Consider the following 23063-nt stretch of genomic DNA (forward strand, 5'->3'; position numbering starts at 1 on the left):
GTCCTTGATAGTGTCTCTACTGCTTGGTCTGTGAGGATGAAAATATGTAACTCCTAAAATACTAGAAGCTAATACATTTATTGTAGAGATACACACATCCTGTTGCAGTGGTTTTTAAATCACTCTGATCAAAAAGAATGATTGAACTAATTAGTGACAGTCCAAATGTTTGTGGAATTGATGTTGAAAACTCCCAGCATATGGGGGTGAGTCACTCAACAGCACTAGGACATCTCACAGATAGTTACCACAACCATGTATAACTGCATCTTAATGATATGCCAAAATATGGCATATTCTAATCACTGAACAATTAGTTTGTTTTCAGCTTCCTTTACTAAGTAAATGCTGTTAATCCTTTTAAAAAGGTCATTTGGTCTGAGACCAGTTGACCTTCTCACTTTGCTCTTTTGTTTTTCTTGGCAAACATCTCTTGAGTGAGGCCCAGAGCCCACTGTTGAATGAGATTTCTGCACATATAGTACATTCCTGACTAGGATAACTTGTGCTTAAGATGTTTATTCTTCACCATCTAAAAGTCCTTCATTTAAAATTTATTTTTTCTTGAGCCCTAAATTTGCTCTTTAATTGGTCTCTTGCTGTCTCTGTGGAGTCATACCTTATTTGAAATGTTCTTGTTTTAAATTAGAAAGCAGCAGCAGGAACACCTGTAACAGCTCCCTTGAATCGACTCCCTGCTGGGAATTTCCTGGGGAGCATCCCCAGTCCTGGAGCACAGACCTGCTGTCCATGGCCTCGAGCCCCCCAGGCAGTATTGTGGATCAGTTGAGCACAGACTCCCCTGGCCAGGAGAGCAACCTCAGCAGTGAGTGGAACAGTATCTTGCAGGAAAATAATGACTCTGAAACATTTAGTGTCCTAGAAGTCCCTGATTTGCTGGATACTAATAATGACAGAGCTGAAATGCCACAGTGTAGCCAGGTCAGGGAAGTGGACATGCACAATGCAGAATTCAACTTACCCTTGTTCCCAAGGGAACGGGTAGAATGGCGTGGAGTCACAGAACTCGAAGACGAGCTTGCTCCTGCAGACAGTGGGCCCAAGAGCCAACAATTACCCTCGCAAGGACAGGACAGTGTCCCTGAGTCACATGAGGCCCAGAACGTGCAGCCTTATGACCCCCAAAGCACTTTTTCTGCAGTCCCCCTTCTAGGCTCACTCACCATGCCTTCCAGCCTCAACACAGCCTCAGGTGCCAAACAGGCACTGCCTGAAATGACAGCTGAAGAAGGCAGCTCCCAGGAGCCCAGAAAGGAGCAGGGTTTCCATTTGGACCTGGAGACCCTTGGCCCTGTGGGCTCAAAACCCTGGCCTGATGTCACTGAAGATGGCACAAGCCCCAGAGGAATAGCCATTTCTGAATGTAACATAGAACGTGCGGGAAGAAAGTGGAATCCTTCAGTTTCTGCTTTGGCAGCTGATATCCATGAGCCTTGGCCTGAGCAAACTTCACGGGATCAGGCCTTAACTTCCAGTGATGAGGAGGACATCTATGCCCATGGACTCCCCTCTTCATCCTCAGAGACGAGTGTGACAGAGCTCGGAGGTAGCCGCTCCCTCCAGGACCTGAGACGATCAGGCACAAATGAAACAGGGCTGTTAAAGCCAGATCAGGTATGTGGACTCAGGCAGTGGGGAAAATGTATTTTAAGCTTCTTTCTTAAGAGAAGTCATTTGCAAGACTTTTTCCTTCTTGACAGAAATTATATTCTTGGCGCCATACCTGTGCACCAAATATGTTTTGAAATCTACTTAGGGGTATTTTCAGCACAAGAACCTTGAATGGCTTGAACTACTTCTGACCTATCATGCCCCATTTAGTAACCCATTTCACCAACAAAAGCAGGAGCTTGCTGTTCATTCTGACATGGTCAGGCCAGGGCAGGTGCTTAGTGTCAGTCACTGCAGAGAAGAGCTAAATTGGCCTTGAGGCATAGAGCTTTCCATGGGGGGGAGGGCGCAGGTGAGAGCCTTGAGCAGAGAAACAGGGGCTCTCCTCTGTAGAATTGTCAGCAAGAACTGGGTTGTTTCCAGAACCACCGTCTCCTCAGCTTCCAAACTGCAGCACCTAGGCTCCCTGCAAGTGGTACAGGAACTGGGTTTGGATTATCCACTTTCTTGCAGATCCTGTAATAAAGAAACAATTATTTATTGGTCTTGAGCATTTATATAAGAAAAAAAGTGGTGGAAAAAGTGCTTACTTTCTTTAATAAGTAATTATTAGTAGGTATATTGATTTTAAAATTAACCATGTATTAAAATTTTCCCTATTAACTGTAGATGTCAGATTTGAATCATGATTGAGTATGAACTTATAGCCATGACCACTTTCCCTTAGTGTGCCATCATATTTGCTGAATGATAATCATCAGTGGCACACGGTGAGCTCTCACTGTTTGACAGGCGCTGTGTGAAGCACTTTGCAAATTTACTTCTCTAAAAACAAAATAAATGCCTTTGAAATGGGGGATATCATTATCCCCATGTTAGAGAGGAGGGAACTGAGGCTCAGCAGAGTTAAACAACTTGTATCAGATCACAGCAGGTAAGTGGTAGAGCTGGCCCCAGGGCCCACATGCTCACCCTGGCTGTCCCCCTGCCTCCATGGTAAAACAGACTGCTTACCTGTTTTGAGATGAAATAGCAAAAGCTTAGCCCTTTCATTTAGTCATCATTCCACCTTCATCCATTTGTAGTTTTGAGGACCTACTCCCAGCTAACCTCTGGTACCAGGGAGCCCATGTTCACAGAACTCAGAATCCCAGGGAAAAAAAGATAAATGTTCACACCAAGGCAGTGGAGTGGAACTCGACGAGCAAAGTGCAGACTTGTGGGAAACCCAAGAGGGGCACCCACCAAGGCTGGAAATTCAGAAGAGCCTAGGTAATACTTATCCTGGCTCCTTGAAGGCTACCTTTCAATCCTTCCCACCCCACCCCACCCAATCCCCTCATAGCTAGAAAGCCAAGAGATTTGGATTTTATTTTTGTTTTGTTTTTTGGTAGAGAGGGGGAAACAGAGAGGAGATTAGGTTTGATGGTGAGCAAATCCAGATTGAATAGGCACCATTCTCTTTGAAGTAATTAACGTCCATTTGTGGTTATTTGCTCAAATTTGTTGACTCCTTTGCAGTTTTAGAAAATTGTTAAAGTACAAAGACTTTATTTAGCTTCATTTTTAAAAAAGAATCCTGTCAACTAAGCCTTAGTCTACAAAACTCAATCAGGCAGACTATCCCAGCTAAACTTCCATCAACCTTTCCCATGGGGCATGCCATGTGCCAGGTGGTTGGAACAGTGCCAGAAAAAAAGTAGAGGAAGGAAGAGGGAGTGGTCATGCTCTTTCTCTAATGTAGCTACCACAATTAAATGTCAGGAGATAGATTGGCAGGCAAATATTTAAGCACACATCTATTTGTATGAAGTGAGTTTTACCTGTAGAAATGCTTTTTAGTGTAATGTGATACTCAGAAGGTGGTTATGCTGTAACAAACTGCCATGCAGGGTCTTCATAGGCCAACAAAGCTCCCATTTCATAATGCTTTTAACAGAGGGCAGGTATCTCTGTCTGTCTTCTAAGATATGCTTTCAGCTCTGGGATATTAATGGTATTCTGTATGTTGCTGTCGTTGAGAATAGCCCGACAAATGCAGCTATACCCTTGGCCACAGAACTTATTCAGTTCTGTCCTCCTTAGTTTGCAGAAAGCTGGATGGGCTATGCGGGCCCTGGTTATGGCATTCTCAGCTTGGCGGTATCCGAGAAGTATATTTGGTGCCTGGACTATAAAGGAGGCCTATTCTGCAGTGTGTTGCCGGCCGCCGGACTGCGATGGCAGAAGTTCGAAGATGCTGTCCAGCAGGTGGCGGTGTCACCCTCAGGTTTGCCACCCTGGCAGGAGCAGGTGGACCCGGTACAGAGTCACCCGCCTCCCAGCACCAGTGTGCAGATGTCACAGCAGAGTTTCCCACAGCAGCTCTGCAGCAGCTCTGGGCCCACTCTGCCTCACATTCTACGTATTTACCTTAGCCTGAAGGTTTGAGGGGGGTTTTCTCCAAAGGCTGTGAATTGTTTCATTTGCCATCAGTTAATAATGGAAATGGGTGTTCAATTTGAAAATATTTTGTTTTTATTAGTTGCATTGGAAATGTGTGTGTGTGCATTTTTTTTTGTAGGAAGAATTTAACCTTTTTTTTTAACTTTTTTCATTGTATTAAAATTATAACATATATATGTAAAGGAAAGAAAGAAAAAATCAGTAATTTCAAAGTACTCTTCAACAAGTAGTTACAGGTCAGATCCCAGAGTTTGTCATAGGCTACCATACCATCATCTCAGGTTTTTTTCCTTCTAACGGCTCCAGAACATTGGAGGCTAGAAGGAATAAATATTTTTTTTATCATCACAATCGACTTTTTTTTTTGTGAAAAATAACATATATACAAAAAAGCAATAAATTTCAAAGCACAGCACAACGATTAATTGTAGAACAGGTTTCAGAGTTTGGTACAGGTTACAATTCCACAACTTTAGGTTTTTACTTCTAGATCCTCTAAGATACTGGAGACTAAATGAAATATCAATATAATGATTCAGCAATCATACTCGTTTGTTAACCCCTACCTTCTTTGTATAACTCCACCATCACCTTTGATCTTTCTCCCACTCTTTAGGGCTGTTTGGAATATGCCCCTTCTAACTTTCTCATGTTGAAAGAGGCTGTGAATAATATGGGATAGAGAGATGCAACTAGTTTATGTTCTGGAGTGGCTGACCTCTCTAGATTTCAGAACTTATCTGGTCCAAGGACCCATCTGGAGGTTGTAGGTTTCTGGAAAGATACTCTAGTGCATGGACCCTTTGTAGAATCTTATATTCTAAGTGTTCTTTAGGATTGGCTGGAATGGTTTTGGTTGGGGGTTGGCAAGTAATGATAGGTAGCAATGTCTAACTGAAGCTTGCATAAGAGTGACCTCCCCGAGTCTTGCCTCTATTTGAACTCTCTCAGCCACTGATACCTTATTTGTTAAACTTCTTTTGGTCAGGATGGCATTATTGATCCTGTGGTGCCGGGACCAGACTCATCCCTGGGAATCATTTCCCACGCTGCCAGGGAGACTTTCGCCTCTGGATGTCATGTCCCACATAGCGGGCAGGGCAATGCAGAGTTAGGCTTAGAGAGAATGAGGCTGTATCTGAGCAACAAAAGAGGTCCTCCAGAAGTAGCGGAAACACATTAATATATTTTTGTAAGCTATACAAATAGCTTGAGTTTTGTTTTGTTTTGTTTTGTTTAGGAATTGTAATATACTAGCTTCTTATAAAGTGAAATGTATTTCTGTTTCTCAGTGTTGCTTTAAAGCAACTGAAGTAATTAAGACTGGGTCTATGGATATGTTGTGTCTACTCAGATTATTTGGATTCCTTTTCAGAAATTATTATATTTTAACCAGTATTATTATATTTGTATTATTAATTGAAGTCCATAGTTTATATTAGGATTCATTCTTTGTGTTGTGTAGTTCTGTGAACTTTTTGTTTTTGTTTTTAATTTTTCTTATGATAACATATAGAAATTATTTTTAAATGAGTTGTGTGGTGCTTTGGCTGAATAATCTGCTCTCGCACTATAGAAAACCCATTTGTTCTTTCCTCCCATTTTCAGGGAGTTTTAACAGGCATTTGCTGAATGATGCCTTATTACTTTGAAATACCTCCCTTATCTGCATGGAATCATTTGCTCTTCAATTCCTTATTTACCTCTTCCAGGGGTGATGTAAGCTAGGTAGGGAAGTAGAATAGAAGTATTTATGTTTTTTTCACCTTGCAGTAACCTGGTTTGTATGTGACATTGGAATTTAAGTCAGGCAAAAGTTCCATAGCATTTCACTGATTCTGACTTCTGGTGAGTGCTTTATAACTTTACTGTGCTTCAGAATGAATTTCCCTTAACATTTCCTGGTCTTTGTGACTATTAAAATAGTAGTTTGTTCAAGTTTGCTTTGTTTTCTCTTGATGCTTGTTAAGAGAAATATTTCTCATTAGAGACTGGCTGAGATAATAACCCAGCACCATTAACTGGCATTTTATCATGTATGTTTTAATTCTTTTAGGTTCATCTCCCCAGCCATTTAGAAACTTTGACTCTTTCCTGATTATGTTAATTACTTTGTGTTTCCAAACCATTTAATCCCTTGTTGCTTTCAGAACTCTCTCTCTCCCCTCCCGCCCCTCCCCCCTCAATTCTAATGGGCACTGGAGCCCTGGTGCCCATGGCTTTGACTACCAGTCTTGCCTTTCTAGTCCTAATTTGGCACTTTAGTAACTTCCTAACAGCTTCCTAATACTTTCCTGCACTGACTTATGCCACACCCTCCATCTAAAAGGCCTTTCCTATCTTCCTTTCTTCCTTCCCTCCCTTCTTCATCTCTATCACATTCCTTTCCTGAGTGAAAGAAGACCCACCCAATCCCAATATTTCTCTCTGCTTTTTTCCCATTTAGTTGGTCTAGAGGGATCCCTCCTTCATTGAATCCCTTTATGTTTTTTTTTTTAATTTCTCATAAGGCACTAATTATTTTTGCCTTATGGTACATTTATTTGAGTACTCATCACATCAAACTTAATATTTTTGTCAGTACCCTTGTTCCCATCTAATGAGTGTGTGCCTCTGATGTGCCAGTCTTGTGTGCTGAGTGTGTTAAATACTCTCACCTCCAATCTTTAAAACCCCCTGCAAGGTAGCAATCATCCACATTTTACAGATGAGAAAGAGAGGCCTGGAGGCGTTAAGTAGCATGGTGCCCAGTGCTGCTCAGCCAGCGAGTGGCTGTACACAGATTCAGACCTCAACAGCACTTCTCACTCCACCATTCCTCCTCCTGCAGGAGGAGAAGCGACAGGGGTGTACTTCAGAAATCTCTTCTCTACGGTACCTAGAAAGAAGTAGAGTTATTTTGTGTTACTTATGTTTTTTGCGTGTCTTTCATATTTTCTTAAAAAAATATTTTTGTTGGAATATCTTTACACACATACAGTCCATCCATAGTATACAATCAGTGGCTCACAATGTCATCACATAGTTGTGTATTCACCACCATGATCATTTTTAGAGCATTTGCATCACTCCAGAAAAAAAAATCATACATTGCATACCCCTCACCCCTCCCTCTCATTGACCACTAGCATTTCAATCTACCCCAATTTTTTTTTACCCCATATCCCCGCCCTATTATTTATTTATTTATTGTCCTTATTTTTAACTTATCCGCCCATACACTGGATAAAAGGGGCATCAGACACAGGTTTTCACAATCATATAATCATGTTATAAAAGCTATACAGTTATACAATTGTCTTCAAGAATCAAGACTACCAGAACACAGCTCAACAGTTTCAGGTACTTCCCTCCAGCCAATCCAATCACCATAAACTAAAAAACTATATCAATGTAATGCCTCAGAATAACCTCCAGGATAACCTCTCTACTCTGTTTGAACTCTCTCAGCCACTGAAACTTAATTTTGTCACATTTCTCTCTTCCCGTTTTGGTCAAGAAGGCTTTTTCAATCACATAATGCTGGGTCCCAGCTCATCCCCAGAAATCATGTCCCACATTGCCAGGGAGATTTACACTGCTGAAAGTGATGTCCCAAGTAGGAGGGAGGACAATAACAAAATAGGTTATCTGAGGGTGTCTTTAGGCATAATTATAAGTAGGCTTAGCTTCTCCTTTGCAGGAATAGGGGCAGACCCCAAAATTGAGGGCTTAGCCTATTGAATTGGTTGCCCCCAATGCTTGCAAGACTATCAGGTGGGAAAGCTTAGTATTTTCTCCTTTGTCCCCAGTCCCCCAATGGGGCTTTGCAAATACTTCTTTATTCACTGCCCAAATTACTCTAGGATATATTAGGGTATCACACTAACCTGTATAAACCAACAAGATTTCTTATAATTATGGTGTTCAAATAAATTGACCATGCAAGTTAAATTAAATAATGTGATACCCAAAATATAAATTTTGCACCAAATAAGCATCTCTTCCTTTGTTCTCTTGGGAGGTTTTTGATTACTCATTCCATCTCCTTACTTTCTGTAGGTCTATTCAGATTTTCTATTTCCTCTTGAGTTAGTTTTGGTAGTTTGTGTATTTGTAGGAATTTGTCCATTTCACCTAAGTTATCTAATTTGTTAGTGTACAGTTGTTCATGGTATTCTCTCTTAATCCTTTTGACTTCTATAAAGTCAGTAGTGATGTCCTGTCTTTCATTTCTGATTTTAGCCATTTAAATATCTTCTTCTTTTCTTAATCAGTCTAGCTAAAGGTTTGTCAATTTTGTTGATCTTTTCAAAGAACCAACATTTGGTTTCATTGATGTTCTCTTTCATTTTTCAGTTCTCTGTTTCATTTGATGTCTACTCTAATCTTTATTATTTCTTCCCTTCTACCAGCCTTGGGTTTCACTTATTCTTCTTTTTAGAATAAAGTTTTTGGTATAGATAACTCTGAATATTTGTTGTATAATGAATAGAGCTACTGTTTTTTACAGGAGCCCTTCTTTGGAAGATTGAACAGAAATCCAACAGAGCTTTTGCTTGTGGAAAAGTAACTATCAAGGGAAAGCGCCACTGGTATGAGGCTCTGCCCCAGGCAGTATTTGTGGCCCTGAGCGATGACACTGCCTGGATCATCAGGACAAATGGAGACCTATACCTGCAGACAGGTAACTGAAGGTGACTCTCTAGTGCCCTGTCAAGTCAGCTATAACTGCTTCTTACTACACCGTACTTGTTAATGGATATACTTGGTACAGGCACAAAGATGAAGATGTTGAAAATGCATTAAATTAAAACACTTCTGGAAAGAGAGTATTTGCCACTTAGAATATATTAGCAGTTTCCTGATATTAACACAAATTCAGACCATGACAGGGATAGAGCAAGAATTAAATAAGATTATTTAGTGAGGTACAGAATCATCATCTCCTTATGGCTAACCCATTGCATGTCACTTATCCTAAAATATCAGATCTTGAGAGAAAAGAATAACATATCACATTAGAATCACTTTTTCCCCTTTAAGCTTAAGTGACTGAATTTTCAGCCAAGGCAAAGCCCACTTTCTCTATGCTTATTTACGTTGAATCAGAAAAAAAAACAAGAAATTATTTGCTCTAGATAGCAGTTCAACCTGACTTAAGAAACTGCCCTGGGGAAAACCTTCAGTTGTTGGAAGAGGCACAGTGGGACTAGTTTATTAAAAATAACTGTAATGAGAATCAATGTTTATTTACTGTCAGCAAAATGGGAAATGATTTTCTGAAAGCAGTGTGATTCGTCAATATCTGGGAAGGATCATGGGGCACAAGCTCCTTGTTTGTCGAGAGGCCATATTGGATCTATGAAAAGCTCAGCCTTCTAACCATGTAATGGTATTGATTCTGTGGGAACATTTTATTCTCTGTTATCAACTGTCCACTATGGATGATTCCCTGAGATTAAAAGCCATTATTCATCTGGCTCTCTCCCAGTTGTATAAGAGCAGTCCTGTCCGATGGGCTTCTGCCTTCTAGCTCTGGTTCGTGGGCCACCGTTCCTGCCTGATCTCTCCAGCCTAGTTCCTATGTCTTCCTTCAGTCAGAAAAGATTTCTGTAAAGGCATATGCACAGCACTTCCTCCTATAGAGCTGGGTCCCAGGAGTATGAGTTTTGTTCATGGTAGGAATAGAGGGAGTTTCTGGCCTGAAGATGAGGAGTGGGAAAGTTCCTAACCAGAAGTGCTATAGGAATGGCTGGAGCAGCAGTTTCAGATGAGCCTGGCCCCACCCAGACCTACAGGATGAGATCTCTTGGGGCAACCCAAGAACCTGTAGTGTAAGAAGCAAATACACCCACATACCCCAAAGACTGTGGTACCACAGCGTACTTTTGTAATAGTTGAGGGGCAGATTTGAGTAATAAGACCTAGTTGCAGACTGGGGCCATGGAATACAGAGTTTCAGGTGACAGCATTTCTGCCAGTTCCCCTGAGAGTGGCCTTCGAACTCATTTAGATTTGCTTGACTGAGAGAGGTAACAGAGAGAGGGAAAGATCCGAGTTCTGACCCTACCACAGCCTTGCCATGTGCCTCTTTCAGCCTCAGATTTCATTCAGAAAATGAGAGGTTTTCATTTTTAAAATGCAACCCCCACCACCACCACCAGGTAAGAGCAGAGTAAAATGGAGCTGCTGTGCTGGAGCTATTCTGTAGAGGATGGCTCAGGGCTTCAGAAGCAGCCAGCCTACCGCAGCCAAGGAAAATGGGGTGGCCTGCTTGCCTTGAGGTTCAGCTGTATTCCTGCTCCTGTCTTTCATAATCTTTCAGAACTTCTTAAGCTACTTCAGGACAACAGAGAGTTCTGCATTGTCCTTCCTCAGGTTCTGAAGAGCATCTGAAAATGCTTAACCATTTTGTGTTGACTAAACCTTAGAAAGAAAAAGTGCTTATTGAGAAAGAATGTAGGACAATACCAAAAAAGAAGAATAAAGGGCGGGCCACAGTGGCTCAGAGGCAAGAACGCTTGCCTGCCATGCCAGAGGACCCGGGTTTGATTCCCAGTGCCTGCCCATGTAAAAAATAAAAATAAAATTAAAAAATTAAAAAAAAAAAAAGAAGAATAAACAAACAATAGAATGAGATGTGAAGTCCTGATTATCTTGTGTCCTCGGGGGCTTCTTGTCTATCTCCCTGGCAGGTCTCAGTGTGGACCGCCCTTGTGCCAGAGCCGTAAAGGTCGACTGTCCGTACCCACTGTCCCAGATCACGGCCCGAAACAGCGTGGTGTGGGCGCTTACAGAGCAAAGGGCCCTCCTGTTCCGGGAGGGTGTGAGCAGCTTCTGTCCTGAAGGGGAACAGTGGAAGTGTGACATCGTCAGGTATCACCCAGGAGAGCAAAGAAATCTTTAGCACCTTGTTTGTTCCAACCTCTGTTCTTTATCAGGTTGACTCTCCACAAGGCATCTGTGTGAGCCTTTCCTGGGGAAAGTTGGTTCCCTGGATGTTTCCATGGTAATTGTGTTCTCTTGAATTGTTAATAGTCTGATCTTGGAGACACTTCTGAAACACCTCAGACAGGCAGACCAGATGTTGGGCTCAGTTCAGACATGCTTTCGTACCCTGGAGTTCATCTGAGCCTCCAGTAGTCCTGAGTCTCTCATGGCAGTCTCTTCATTCACAGCTGCCTACAGTCAGATATTTTCTGCTTAGACTCTGTGATGGTTTAGGGCCAGATATATATATTTAAATTTTTATCTTAGTTAAAATTGATTCTGAACTGTCATTTATTTGGCTTCTTTTTAACATTCAAGATTTTAGTTACAGAATTACTATTAAATCAGTTAATGAGAAAGGATTACTAGACCTTAGAAAATTGAGATTAAAATATTCTTGGTTTAAATTTAGCAACCCAGTAAATCTTTAGTACATGCCTGTTGGTAGAAGAACTGTGTTGGGGCTGGGCATGCAGACTCACCCTACCCTCAGAAACTCCTAGTCTAAAGAGGCATGCACACACACCCATCACTGCCAGGTAGCACCCATGGTCCTATATGAGAGGCGGTGTACCCAGCACCAAGGGGACTGGTGTCTCTGTCTGCAGAGGTCAGGAAAGTGCCACGACAGAGTAGATCTGTAGAGGATCCTTAGAGGGGAGAGGATGTCACCAGATGGACAGGATGGTAAAGTTTCCCAGCAGAGAGAGGAGCATTTCCCCAGCCAGGGGCAGCTGCAGAGCACAGCCTGGCACATTTGGGGAGTTGCAGCTCATCCCCCTGGTGAAGAAAGTAGGCCATTAATTACTTATGTGTCTACATAATTTCTTCTTATGTTATTTTTCTTGAAAGAGCTTTTCCTACTATTCTGGGCCACCATGTGAGTCTTTCAGAAGCTCCTGCATGTTTAAACAGTTTATATTGGGTGCACAGGTGGTTCAGTGGTAGAATACTCGCCTTCCGTATGGGAGACCCGGGTTTGATTCCCAGACCATGCAACAACTCCCATCAAAAAAAAAAAAAAGTTTATATTGCACAATAATTTAACTATAACTCCAACTTCTTTTCCATGTCCAGCCTACCCAGGAGACCCTGGTGGTGGCAGTCCTAGAAAGGCTGGGTATTTTGACCATGGGACATTGACTCATACATTGTCTTTCTTGTTTTCAGTGAAAGGCAAGCTTTAGAACCTGTCTGTATAACTCTCGGGGATCAGCAGACTCTTTGGGCCCTGGACATCCATGGAAATTTGTGGTTCAGAACTGGCATTGTTTCCAAGAAACCCCAAGGAGATGATGACCACTGGTGGCAAGTAGGCATTCAACTCCAGCCACATGCCGTGGGCTGTCCAACTGAGTCCAGTGTTCCGCTCCCCCTTTTGCACCCCTCTCTCTTTTCCTTTTCCTTAAAGAGATTGGAGAGGTGGGATTAAACTAATAATCTGTTAGGGTTAGACTTTGGTGTATTTAAATACAGTATCACATCAAGGGCATTTCATCATAGGAGATAACTTCTAAAGCCCTCTTTAAATAAAGCAGGCTTTATTTTTTGGTAGTGTTTATAAGTTTATCATAATATACTAAATAACCCAATGGCATCCATTTGAAGACCTAGGTAGTAATGATGTTTAAGTTTGAACCATCGTGCAAAGGAAAGACTAGACAATAGGTTTGCAAAACTTAACCCACAATTAAAATTCATCTACCTCTACTTGTTTAAAAGCCTTCTAGATAAATAGTATTATAACCAAGAAAGGAGGATTTTCCCATGTGTTCCCAGAAAAGGAAACACTTTGGAAAATAGGAGGGTATAATCGAGTTAACTTTTCCTGTGGTTTAGTTCCAACCAGAGTGACTAGAATGTGTTTTTAAAGAAATATATGCTTCCTCCTCTTTGGTGCCCTTTAATTCTAGGCTAATTCCCAGTCTCCTGCAGAAGGAGGTAAGGATTGCCCTGACAGTCAGCCATTCTGAAATACGCAGTGGGTCTTAAATCTCGTGTCTCCTTTGGTTCAGAGTTATTTTCACTTCAGCCTTGCCATGAGGGAAGCAGGTCTTTCATTAGTCTACTCCTATGTCTATCAGATCATAATCTGGAAAAACAGGGTGTGTGTGTTCTCTGTTGGACACGAGTATGAACATAAATGTCTCGAACTTGTTATACTAGGTCATGTTTGAAATGCTACATAAACTATTTAAAATACCTTCTGTATACCTAATAATTACAAAATAATACCTGCTTGTGGTAACAGTGCCATGTAATAGAAATGTTTATAAAATAAACAGTGAACATTTCCTTCCTTCCCTTTAAATCTGACCCTTGGAAGTAAACCCAGTTGGCAGTTTAGTCTTTCTAGACTTGTCTCGGTCCTTACACAAGTGCATGTGGGCAGGTGTGAATTTGGGTGGTTGGTCACCTTGTCTAGACATTTAGAAGTCCGGGTGGGGGCAGAGCAGTCAGTGTCCACGGCCATGCACTGAGGGCAGGCTCTGCGGCCTCCTTCCCAGGTGGGCATCACAGATTACGTGGTGTTCGACCAGTGTAGCCTGTTCCAGACACTACTCCACGCCACGCACTCAGTGGCCACAGTGGCACAAGTGCCTGTCGAGAAGGTGGCGGATAAGCTGCGCACGGCATTCTGGTCTCAGCAGCTCCAGGGCCAGCCCAGCCTCCTCGGGGTCAACCACAGCGGTGTCTGGATCTCCTCGGGCAAGAATGAATTCCACGTGGCAAAGGGAAGCCTCATAGGTGGGCGAGTAGCTTTTTATTCACATTGACTTTATAGTTATAGATAGTTTCATTTTAAAGCAAACTTTTAAAGAAAAGCTTTAAAATCCCAGCTTGAAAAGAGAGCTTCATGCCAGTGGTCTGAAGCATTTCAAGAAGAGGAATATTTCCTGTGTTCTGTGATTGGTCTTTCTCCTTTTCTGATCCCAATTTGTCAGTCCTAAAACTTGGAATCCCAATATCTGGATGGTATGTGATCCATTGTCACTGGGATAAAAGAGGTCACCTCTGGAGTCTAAGAAGAGTATATGAGCTAACTGTTACGTCAGTAATTTCACCCTTAAATGAAAAAACCCTCCCAAACCTAAAAGCTCCAAATGAGCTGAGTGAGAGAGCCTGTCATTTCCCAGAGGGCTATCATTGCCTCCATTGGTGGTGGAGACTGCCAGCGGGCTCTGAGTCAGAGGTGAACCCGTGCCAGTGGAGGCTCGCGTCTGCGAGTGAATCCCCTGCTTTGTGGGTTTTCTTCAGCTCCCCACTCCCCCTGCTGACTTCCCCCTGTCCCTGGCAAGAGCATGGCTCCATGTGCTGGCGTTCAGAGAGCCACAAGTAGCAGGCTGCTTTTGTCTCCTAATTTAAGAACACTCTAGAATTAGCTGTAAGAGGTGTAGAAGGCCAGTTGGAGTCTAGAAGCAAGGCTCTGAAGTGTTTTTTATTCCTTTCTTTAATACATTCTTCCTATTTATTCTTTCTAGGCACTTACTGGAATAATGTTGTTCCCCGTGGGACAGCTTCTGCAACAAAATGGGCCTTTGTGTTGGCTTCTACTGCTCCCATGGAAGAAGGTTGGTGAGCCTGAGCTTGGGTGAGAAATATAGTGCATGTGTCAGCAATTGAAAACGCTAAAATCACAGTCAGCTGGTGGCCTAGCTGGTGTTGGTGGGCCCAGCTGTGCAGCTCAGGAACGGAGCTGAACTGCCAGCTAAGTTGTGAGACTCCAACCTCTGGCTAGGCTTGACCGAGAGAGCCACAGAGAAGGGACCTAGTGGAGTGAAGCTGATGGAGTCTGAAGGCAAAGCATCCACCTGAAGGAGGGGAACAGATAGTGTGGCTGTCTGGAGCTGGCAGTGACAGTGTGTCTGTCTAGAGCTAGCAGCAGGCTCCCCCCAAGCCACACAGGACCCACAGCACTGCCAGGAAGCCACAGTCTCCATGGCACACCTTCCCATCCCCCCCTGTGCATTCTTCCCTCACCTCCCAGCAACCTCTTCCTTTCTTGATTGCAGCTTCTGGCTGACTTAGCTCCCATTTGTCCCTATTACAGTATACCCTTCCCTGCAGGGGCATGACTCTCTGACTTGCCCCAGAGCACCTGGCAGGCAGGTGAACCTCTGAAAAGAAAACATGAGCTCTTCCCAGGGTTGCGCTGAGGTTCAAGGAGAAGACACTTGGGCATCTGGCCTTAGGAGAAAGCAGGTTTGTTAGTTCCACTAGAATGCTGCTGACCTGATCAGTCCTAGAAATTCCAGATTGTTCTGACCGTGGTTCTGAAACCCAGAAAACCCTAAAAACAGAAAGTTATTTCCTAGTTTTGGCATCTGTTCATATGGGCAGCAAAACCTGACCTCACCTGACATGGGACTTTTTACACAGTCTTTACTTTTCCCATTACAGGCGCCCATGTTTTGGTGCAGGCATATTGTTGCATTTCACTGGGGGGTATTCTGCCCCACTCCTCTAGACTGTCCCCTAGATTTGTGGCATTCCCATTATCTTAGGTTTTCAAAATTGAGCAAACGTTTTTGAATTCCAGACATATCTTACTACAAATTTTAGATAAAGAACTGTGGACTTATGTATTATTTTATGACAAAGGGTTTAATCTCCCTGGGGATTATTTGCATTTTAAACAAACTCTGTTAAATGTAAAGGGCACTATAAAAAGGGTGAAGTGAAAAGAATGATGTAATTTTGAGGGAAGAGAGGGCTCTCCAGTTTCCCAAACCCTCCCCAGCAGCCTCCTCACCCCGTCACTAAAACAGAAGCACCATCTTTCTGAAGAGTTCCTTATCCTAATTCCAGAGGACTAACTAAATGTTCCTTTCCTCTTGGTGAAATTTAACATTCTATATAGAAGGCTCTGGTGCCTTTGTTCAAGTTAAAGACTTCCCAACTCATTTTAAATGTCCAAGATCAGAGCCTAATCCAAGGCAGTAACCTAAAAACATCCTCTTAGCCCTGCTTTCCTTCTATTACTTTAAAATATCTTGTTTCTTATTAGCTGGCTTGGTCATGGAAGTTCCCTCTGATATCTGATTTATATTACATCTCAACTTCCAACAGTATAGTGCAGCAAGATAAGAATGGGACAAGCCCTTGGCCAGTGAGCCCGGCAGTTTGAGCCAGCAACAGCCCAGTGTTTGTGGCAGGTTTCTGGGTGGTGTTGTGTCAGCCTGAAGGCAAGGCCACCTTGTGTGCTGAAGGCAGGCATTTTGGTGTGACAATGCGTCAATAGTAAGCACAAACTCTGTCTGCAGGAAGTTCTCTGTGGCTGTGCCAGAGCAGCCAGGAGCTGTGCAGCGTCAGTGCCCAGGATGCCCAGAACCGCCCATCCACCGTGCAGCTCCCTCCTGACACCGAGATGAGGGTTTACTCCGCCTGCCCCGACGCTCTGTGGGCCTTGGACAGCCTCGGCCAGGTGTTCATCCGAACGCTTTCCAAGAGCTGCCCCACAGGGATGCACTGGACGAGACTGGACCTTTCCCAGCTAGGTATGATTATCCCACAGATGGGCTCACCTCGGTATCAGTGTACGGCATCTGAGCAGAAGTTGCTAAGCCCAGTGCTAGGTCTGTGTGAATTCCGATCCAGGTGTTTTGTGAGTGGGTGGATTTCAGAAGACTCATTGGTCACTTTTTAAGATTCATCGGATCTTTTGATTTTGTTAAGAAGCCTTTCTTTGCCCACTACTTAGCGTTCACAGGACTTTCAGAAACCACTGGAAACATATAATCAGATTGAGTTGCTCTAAAGCTGTTTGAGATAATACTGTGATATGAACTGACATTAGTGAGATAATACTGTGATGTAGTTGCCTCTTCCAATCTCTGAATGTGGGGCTAGCTTTGCACTCTTTAAACCTGTAAAGCCAGGTGGGCCCTACAACAGGGCCAATGCCACTGGACAATGCCAAACTTAGAACTGCTGCTCGACACCTGCCTCAATCCTCAGGCAGGTTGGAGAGCTGATCCGTACCTGCTAGCCTCTGCTCTTCTCTGATTCTCTCCTCAAGTTTTACAGAGTAAGCTATAGTACAATGCCACATATAAATGACTCATTTACATTCCAAGAAATATAACAGGGTAAGCCCACAGCATTAGATTGTCCTCTCAATAACCTTGGCTGGCCAGGGAAGTGTGGGTATGGTTTATGTGAAGGCAGAGTTGGTACCAGCTCCTGGAGGGCCCATGTGAGCCTCAGAACGGTTAGTGGTTCCAACTCAGAGAGGCTTCTCTTCAACAAGGTTTGCCACTTTTGTGAACTGACAAACAAAATCGTGTTTGTCATTTGGTGAAATTGAATTATACAAGCACTTAATGTTTGAGAATTCAATCGTATGTTCTCACTCAAAAAAAAAAGAAAAGAAGGAGGAAGAAAACAAGAAGAAAGAGGAGGACATCTCATCTCCCTTCCTTCCTCCCCAGGAGCCCTTGGCTACACCACACTATCCCCCATTTCCAGCTGATAGGGGTCTGCCCGCCACTGTACAAAAGACTCCAGGGTAGGGCTGCTCAGCTGACTCAGTTCTATGTAGAGATATCATTTTTTAGTGCCACAAGGTCCCCAATACCTAATCTACCTTCTTCGTCTGGTTTTTAACTAAAGGAGCAGATAAATCCAAAGCTAGGTGAATTAAAGAATTTTCCAGGGTAATTTTGATTGCTTAGTAGTCTCATGCTATATATATTTTCCCCCTTGTCTGTTGCCTTTAATTAACATCTAAAAGGATAGCATATTTCTCTATAATTATAATATGGAAATTTTATGAACAAAATAGAATTTTTGGCAAATGCCTATGAAAGGGTGGTGTCAGTCAAGTCATTGCAGGTTGGAGGTAGGGGCAGCAGCGTGGCCAGGATGTGCTCAGGATTTGGGAACGAGGAAAACATCTACAATCCATGACTCCCAATGATTCCTTCTTTTAGTGCCTCATTAACCATCCTTTGCTTCTGCTGGACTGTTTTTCTTCTTCAAGTTTTGTTATTACATGTGTCCCCACAGCCTCCTAGAATGTTGGTGACTTAGATAGTTGTTGCTCAAGGAAACTTTTCTTAAGAATTTGGGGGAGAGATGCCAAGATGGCACCTTAGTGGGGTGCAGGATTTAGTTCGTCCTCCAGAACAGCTACTAAATAGCCAGGAACAATACAGAACAACTGCTGGGGCCACATCAGTGACCAGGCACACAGTGTACCCCAGTCTGGACCAGCTGGACCGGCTGCAAGCCTACCCAGAACCGTGAGTGCAGTGGCAGCTGTTGCCCCTCCCCCACAGGCTGATTCCCAGAGGGGAAAGGAAAGAGATTTTACTAGAAACTAGGGCTGGGTGCAACTAAGCTGCAATTGTGGAATTAATTCACAAATTTTGACTACTAAAAATAGGCCCCAGCTCAGCTGAACCTTGTCAAAGCAGAGGTTGCTGATTTTTGCCCTGGTGCCAAGGGGGCAGGGCAGATGGAAAAAGAAAAAAGAAAGGTTTTTTGGATCAGATAGCACATAATATTTGAAAGGGTCTGGACCCTGGAGAAAAGGAGGGGTCATATAAGATCTGAAGGTACACAAAGCAACATACCAACTTATGCTGTTGATTGGCAAACCCGAGGTATGGGGGTCCTGCTCTGAAAAGGATTTTTCTTTTTCTTTTTTGTGGCTGTGTTTCTACAGAGGCTTGACTGCCTGTGGATACAGCAGCAGGGCTTCTCAGGCTGCAACTGCCCCAGGCATAGGCAGAAACAAGCTTGTTTGAGAGCTTGTCTGGAGCCAGTGCCTTCCCAAGGAGAGGGGTGGGACCCAGCTCAGGTGGAATCCTTCCTTCAAGGAATTGAGACCACAGGGTTTGAAAAATTGAAGGCATTAAAGCCAGCCTACAATTCTCCTCTGTCTCCACCACACCCCCAGGAGGGACAGTTGGCTGAAGTTAAAGGTACCACATCACCTTATGCTGGTGGGACCCGCAGAAAGAAAAATGCCACATATTCGGCAGGATAGGAAAAACACAGAGTCCAGAGACTTCATAGGAAAGTTGTCAACCTGCTGGGTCTCACCCTCAGGGAAAACTGACTCAGGTGACTCTTTCCTTCTGACAGGAGGCGAGTTGGTCTGGGAAAATCTGGCTGGGGTCTATAATACCTAAGCAGACCCTCCTAAAGGTGGAGGGAGAAAGGCACCATACAAACCTTGAGTAGGGCATGAGATTTTGTTGGTTTGTCCAGAGTGATGCCCTGATAAATCCCAGGGTGATTTGAACACTGAATAAAAAAGTTATTTGCAAAGTCCCTTCAGGGAATGGTGAGAAAGGGGGAAATTCAAATTCCCCAAGATGAATTCTTGATATTCTCACAAGCAGTGGGGACAACCAAAGCATAGGGTGATTCCCCCGATCTTGGAGTTTGTTCATATGAAACTTAACCCCACAAAGGATAGGCCAAGCCTACTTAAACTTAGGCCTAAGAGTCACTCCCAAGAGAACCTCTTTTGTTGCTCAGATGTGGCCTCTCTCCAGCCAATGTGACAAGCAAACTCATCACCTTCCCCCTCTCTACGTGGGACATGTCTCCCAGGGGTGTGACCTTCCTGGCAACGTGGGACAGAAATCCTAGAATGAGCTGGGACTCAACATCAAGGGATTAAGAAAACTTTCTGGACTAAAAGGGGGAAGAGTGAAATGAGACAAAATAAAATGTCAATGGCTGAGAGATTCCACACAGAGTCGAGAGGTTATCTTGGAGGTTACTCTTACGCATTAAATAGATATCACCTTGTTAGTCAAGATGTAATGGAGAGGCTGGAGGGAACTGCCTGAAAATGTAGAGCTGTGTTCCAGTAGCCATGTTTCTCGAAGATAAATGTATAATGATATAGCTTTCACAATGTGACTGTGTGATTGTGAAAACCTTGTGTTTGATGCTCCTTTTATCTACTTTATCAGCAGACTAGTAAAATATATGGAATAAAAATAAATAATGGGGGAACAAATGTTAAAATAAATTTAGATTGAAATGCTAAATTCAATTAAATTAATTCAACTGAAGTAAGGGGTATGGTATGTATGAATTTTTTTTCTGTTGTCTTTTTATTTCTTTTTCTGAATTGATGTAAGTGTTCTAAGAAATGATCATGATGATGAATGTGCAAGTATGTGATGATATTGTGAATTACTGATTATATTTGTAGAATGGAATGATCATGAGTTAAGAATGTTTGTGTTTGTTGTAATTTTTTTAATTAAAAAATTAATTTAAAAGAAGATGCCTAATAAATAATCTAGGCTTTCACCCTAATACACCAGAAAAGAAGATTAAATGAGATACTATGTGTTAAGTTGATTAGAATAGAACTTGAATCAGAGTTAGTCCTCAATAAATTTTGGCTATTATTATCACTTAAAAAAAAAAAAAAAAAGGCACTATACAGATAGGGCAAGAAACAAGAACACAGAAACTGAAAAATTCTGCTCTGTTAGACAAAACCTAAGCTAGTAATCCAGAATAAGCTGAACTCAATGTCAAAGAACAGATAGATAGCAGTCATCCAGCAAGAAAATCCTAGATAAAAGAAGTGAAAACAATCTCCAGAATAAAATAACTAAGGTAATTAAATGCCTAGATGCCAGCAAAAAATAACAAATCATACTAGGAGAATTGAAGATATGGCCCAGTCAAAGGAACAAACCAACAATTCAAATGTGACACAGGAGTTGAAACAATTAGTTCAGAATGTTTGAACAGACATGGAAAACCTCATCAAAAATCAATCAGTGAATTGAGGGAGAATATAAAGAAGGCAAGGAATGAACAAAAAGAAGAAATTGAGGGTCTGAAAAACCAAATCACAGAACTTATGGGAAGGAAAGGCACAGTAGAAGAGATGAAAAAAACAATGGAGACCAACAATGTCAAATTTCAAGAGGCAGAACATAGGATTAGTGAACTAGAAGATGAAACATCTGAAATCCAACAAGCAAAAGAAAATATAGGGAAAAGAGTGGGAAAATATGAGCAGGGACTCAGTGAATTGAATGACAACATGAAGCACGCAAATATACATGTTGTGGGTGTCCCAGAAGGAGAAGAAAAGGGAAAAGGAGGAGAAAATCTAATGGAGGAAATTATCACTGAAAATTTCCCAATTCTTACAAAAGACTTAAAATTACAGATCCAAGAAGTGTGGCATATCCCAAACAGAATAGATCCAAATAGACATACTCCAAGACACTTACTAATCAGAATGTCAATGTCAAAGAAAACGAAAGAATCTTGAAAGCAGCAAGAGAAAAAGCAATCCATCACATACAAGGGAAGCCCAATAAGACTATGTGTAGATTTCTCAGCAGAAACCATGGAGATGAGATGACAGTGGAATGATATATTTAAATTATTATTTAAATATTACTATTTAAAAGAGAAAAATTGCCAACCAAGAATTCTATATCCAGCAAAATTGCCCATCAGAAATGAGGAAGAAATTAAAACATTTTCAGACGAAAAATCACTGAGAGAATTTGTGACCGAGAGACCAGCACTGCAAGAAATACTAAAGGGAGCACTAGAGGCAGATATGAAAAGACAGGAAAGAGAGGTGTGGGGAAGCGTATAGAAATAAAGACTATCAGTAAAGGAAAAAAGAAGGAAAATTAGATATGATATATAAAATCCAAAAGGCAAAATGGTAGAAGAAAATACTACCCATACAGTAATAAAACTAAGTGTTAATGGATTAAACTCCCCAATCAAAAGACATAAAAAACAGGAGCCATCTATATGCTGTCTACAGGCAACACATCTTAGACCCAAGGATAATAAAAAATTAGACTTCAAATGTAAAACAATTAAAAGAGTCAAAGAAGGGCACTATATATTGATAAAAGGGACAATACAACAAGAAGACATTGCACCAAGCCAGAATGCTCCAAAATACATGAGGCAAACACTACAAACACTGAAAAGAGAAATAGACACATCTACCATAATAGTTGGAGACTTCAATTCCACACTCTCATCAATGGACAGAACATCTAGACAGAGGATCAATAAAGAAACAGAGAATTTGAATAATAGAATAAATGAGCTAGACTTAACAAACATTTATAGAACATTACACCCCAAAACAACAGGATACAACTTTTTCTCAAGTGCTCATGGATTGTTCTCAAGGATAGACCATATGCTGGGTCACAAAGCAAGTCTCAATAAATTTAAAAAGATTGAAATCATACAAAACACTTTCTCAGATCATAAAGGAATGAAGTTGGAAATCAATAATAGGCAGAGTGCCAGAAAATTAACAAATATATGGAGGCTCAACGATACACTCTTAAACAGCCAGTGGGTCAAGGAAGAAATTACAAGAGAAATCAGTGAATATCTCAAGGCAAATGAAAATGAAAACACAATGTATCAAAATTTATGGGATGCAGCAAAGGCGGTGCTAAGAGGGAAATTTATTGCCCTAAATGCCTATATCAAAAAAGAAGAAAGGGTAAAAATCGAGGAATTAACTGTCCACTTGGAAGAACTAGAGAAAGAACAGCAAACTAACCCCAAAGCAAGCAAAAGAAAAAAAATAGCAAAGATTAGAGCAGAAATAAATGAAATTGAGAATATGAAAACAATGGGAAAATCAACAAAACCAGAAGCTGGTTCTATGAGAAAATCAGTAAGATTGATGGACCCTTAGCAAGATTGACAAAAAGAAGTGAGAGGTTGCAAATAAATAAGATCAGAAATGGAAGTGAAGACATAACCACTGACCCCACAGAAATAAAGGAAGTAATGACAGAATACTATGAACAGCTTTATGCTAATAAACAGGACGATGTAGATGAAATGGACAACTTTCTAGAAAGGCATGAACAACCAACACTGACTCAAGAAGAAATAGACGACCTCAACAAACCAATCACAAGTAAAGAAATTGAATCAGTCATTAAGAACTCCCCAAATTTGTTCATGGGAAACTTAACCCCACAAAAGATAGATCAAGCCTACTTAAAATTAGGCCTAAGAGTCAC

General features: G+C 41.9%; 1 protein-coding gene across 5 annotated transcripts in view; it reads left to right on the forward strand.

Moving 5' to 3' along the window:
• The window catches only part of TECPR2 (tectonin beta-propeller repeat containing 2), a 130646-nt gene that overhangs the window by 59769 nt on the left and 47814 nt on the right, over nt 1-23063 (forward strand). For 4 of the 5 annotated variants that reach the window (XR_013160523.1, XM_077123584.1, XM_077123586.1 and 1 more), the window contains exons 9-16: nt 650-1635; nt 3718-3901; nt 8570-8743; nt 10755-10935; nt 12220-12361; nt 13557-13797; nt 14532-14621; nt 16314-16547. Coding sequence is in view for 4 of the 5 variants with exons in the window: in XM_077123584.1 (XP_076979699.1) it covers nt 650-1635; nt 3718-3901; nt 8570-8743; nt 10755-10935; nt 12220-12361; nt 13557-13797; nt 14532-14621; nt 16314-16547 (2232 nt within the window). In the remaining variant the exon portion in view is untranslated. The remainder of the gene's footprint in view (nt 1-649; nt 1636-3717; nt 3902-8569; nt 8744-10754; nt 10936-12219; nt 12362-13556; nt 13798-14531; nt 14622-16313; nt 16548-23063) is intronic. The other variant, XM_077123587.1, reaches the window with a different exon arrangement.

Source organism: Tamandua tetradactyla, chromosome 12, assembly GCF_023851605.1.
Source record: "Tamandua tetradactyla isolate mTamTet1 chromosome 12, mTamTet1.pri, whole genome shotgun sequence".
Lineage (NCBI taxonomy): Eukaryota > Metazoa > Chordata > Mammalia > Pilosa > Myrmecophagidae > Tamandua > Tamandua tetradactyla.